General features: G+C 46.1%; 1 protein-coding gene across 1 annotated transcript in view; it reads right to left on the bottom strand.

The window, feature by feature from the left end:
• COX4I2 (cytochrome c oxidase subunit 4I2) overlaps window positions 1-2,642 on the bottom strand; it is an 8,923-nt gene that overhangs the window by 3,013 nt on the left and 3,268 nt on the right. Inside the window, exon 4 of the mRNA XM_069073902.1 lies at window positions 398-559. Within this exon, the coding sequence (XP_068930003.1) occupies window positions 398-559 (162 nt within the window). The remainder of the gene's footprint in view (window positions 1-397; window positions 560-2,642) is intronic.

Below are 2,642 nucleotides of genomic sequence, written 5' to 3'. Positions count from 1 at the left end.
GTGTGTGTGTGTGTGTGTGTGTGTGTGTGTGTGTGTGTGTGTGTGTGTGAAGTATCTGAGGCTGGATCCAAACCCAGGTCCTCCTGACTCCAGGGCTGGTGCTCTATTCACTGTGCCACCTAGCCGCCCCTTACTCCTGCTCCTTTCATCCCAGCAGGGGAATGGAGAAGTTTTCTCTTATGTCTCAAAATGAGCTCCAAAGTCATGTATTCAGAGAAGAGCAGCTTCCAAGTCCCCTCCTAAATCTCTGCCAAATCACTCTCCCATGCCACTGGGGAGCTCGACCAAAACGGGAGAGGCTTGTGGGCCCAGCACCATCGTCAGCTCTAGGCCAACACCTCCACCCCACTGGGCCCTGTTCCATTTTCACTCCCCTCCCACCCCGCCACGGACTTACGGGCCACTTTCTCAGCATCTGTAAGCTGCTTCCACGACCCTTTCTCCTTTTCCTTCAGCGCCCGCTGCTGGGGGCTCAGCTCAGTACAGAAGGGCTCGTCTGGCATGGGGTAATTGCGCTCTGCATGGTAGTTTGTGTACGGAGGCATCCTCTGGCTGCAGGCTAGGGCCACAAGTAGGCTGAGCCGGAGGGGAGGAGGAGCCTGCCCCAGCTTTCCTTTCCACAGAAGCCCCATCGGCTCCCAGAGCCTTAGGGGCGACGAGAGTCAGAGCCCTCCCCCCCACCTCTCCATAACCTTGGCTCCTGGGAAGAGGCCCGAGATCGTCCCACCTTGTCTCCTGCACTCTCTCTCCCACCTCCTTGCCCCCCAACCAACCCACTCCTCCCTCCTCATCTGGGCTCAGACTTAGTTTCAGTCTCCTCATCTATAAAATGAGGAGTACTTTGCACTAATAGTAACTAGCATTTCTATATAGCACTTGGAGGTTTAGAAAATGCCTTCCTCACAGCAGCCTTTTGAGTTAGGGAAAGGATGCACACATTTACTGTGCCAATTATACAGACGAAACTACTGAGACTGAGACACTGAAATACCTTGCTTATGTTTCAATAAAACGAGAACCTTATCTTACCACATCTTGCTTGATACTGTCCAGGGCACTTCTGGTCTAGACTAAATTCTAAGGCCCTTTTCAGCTTTGACATTCTTATGTTCTAAAATTTCTCCCAGTTCTGATGTTAAACGTTCTAAGGCCTTGACATTCTGTGTTCTAAGGTCCTTCCCAGCTCTAATATTCTGTGTTCTAAAGTCTCGTTTAGGTCTGACATTGTATGACATCCAGGCTATGAATCCTATGATCCTTCCCCTCTTGGTTCCCTTTCTCCAGCATTCTGTCTCTGTGTGTAAGTCATTATAAATCTTACCTTATGTCCCAACTCTCCTATCCAAAAAGCCTTCATTGACAACTCCGGTCTGTGGAATCCTTAGAACATACAATGTCAAAGCTGAAAGGGGCCTTAGAATCTAAAACAATATAAGAGCTGGAAGGGACCGCAAAGACTCTAGTCTAGACACCTGAGAGACAGGGTGGCTTAGTAAAAAGTCCCCTGGACAGCATCAGAAGCCCTTCTACCTCCTCACACATAATAATACGGATCATTCACGTTTCTATATCACTCTACAATTTGCAAAGTAAATTCTTCCCAACAATTCTGAGAAGGAGGTAAAGCAAATATTGCTATACCCATTTTACATATGAGAAAACAGACTGGGACTAGAAAAATGAAGCAATATGCCCAGTATCACACAACTGGTAAATATATGAACCAGAACTTGGACCTTGGTCTACTGACATCAGAGCCAATCTTCTTTCCTCTCCATCAAATAAACTATCAATGACATTCAATCTTGCTATAGTTGAGAGCTCTCACCCATGATTATCAGTTAATATTAATTAGTCAGCCAGATTTAATTAGTTTTTAGAGTTTTAGAATTGTGTATTTATTAATATACTAAGGTCTAGTTAGGAAAATTGGTACAAACATCTCTCCCAAAACTAGCAGTGCTGGTGGTGGTATGGAGGAGAGGGCTTTGCAAACTGGAAAGTAGCATAGAAAAGAGAACTTTTTAAAAATTATTTTTATGTTATTGCTATTATTATTTTTCTAGGGAACCTGGTATACTATCAGTGCTCAGCAAATATTTCTTGAAAGATTGTGTGTTACAATGGAAGCAGTCTCTAGGAGTCAGGCTCTCTGGGCTCTAGGCCTGTTTCTGTTACTAATTTGCAATGTGACCTTGGATAAATAAATCACTTCCCAGGGCCCTGTTTGTACAATGAAGTAACTGGACTAGATGACCTCTAAGATCCCTTCCAAGTTTTATATTCCGTGATTCTAAAGTTTTCTATTTGACATTTTAAGCTCCTCCCAACCGGCCCTCCCTTAACTTGCCAGCTTTTTGGTACCTGTTACTCTGCTTCACATATTCTGTGGTCCAGATCAACTGACCTTTTTCCCGTTCCTCATCCCCAGCCCCTCCATCTCTTGTCTTGCAGCCTCTGCCATGCCTGGAAGACAGCCCCTCCTTACCTACACCCCTAAGAATCTCTGGTCTCGGGGTAGTTAGGTGGCACAGTGAGAGGAGCACTGGCTCTGGAGTCAGGAGGACCTGAGTTCAAATCCAGCCTCAGACACTTCACACACACACACACACACACACACACACACACACACACACACACAC

This window comes from Petaurus breviceps, unplaced genomic scaffold (assembly GCF_028583685.1).
Source record: "Petaurus breviceps papuanus isolate PSGF00001 unplaced genomic scaffold, PetGlider_PUasm1.0 90879, whole genome shotgun sequence".
NCBI lineage: Eukaryota > Metazoa > Chordata > Mammalia > Diprotodontia > Petauridae > Petaurus > Petaurus breviceps.
This window is presented reverse-complemented; position numbering and strand designations above follow the sequence as displayed.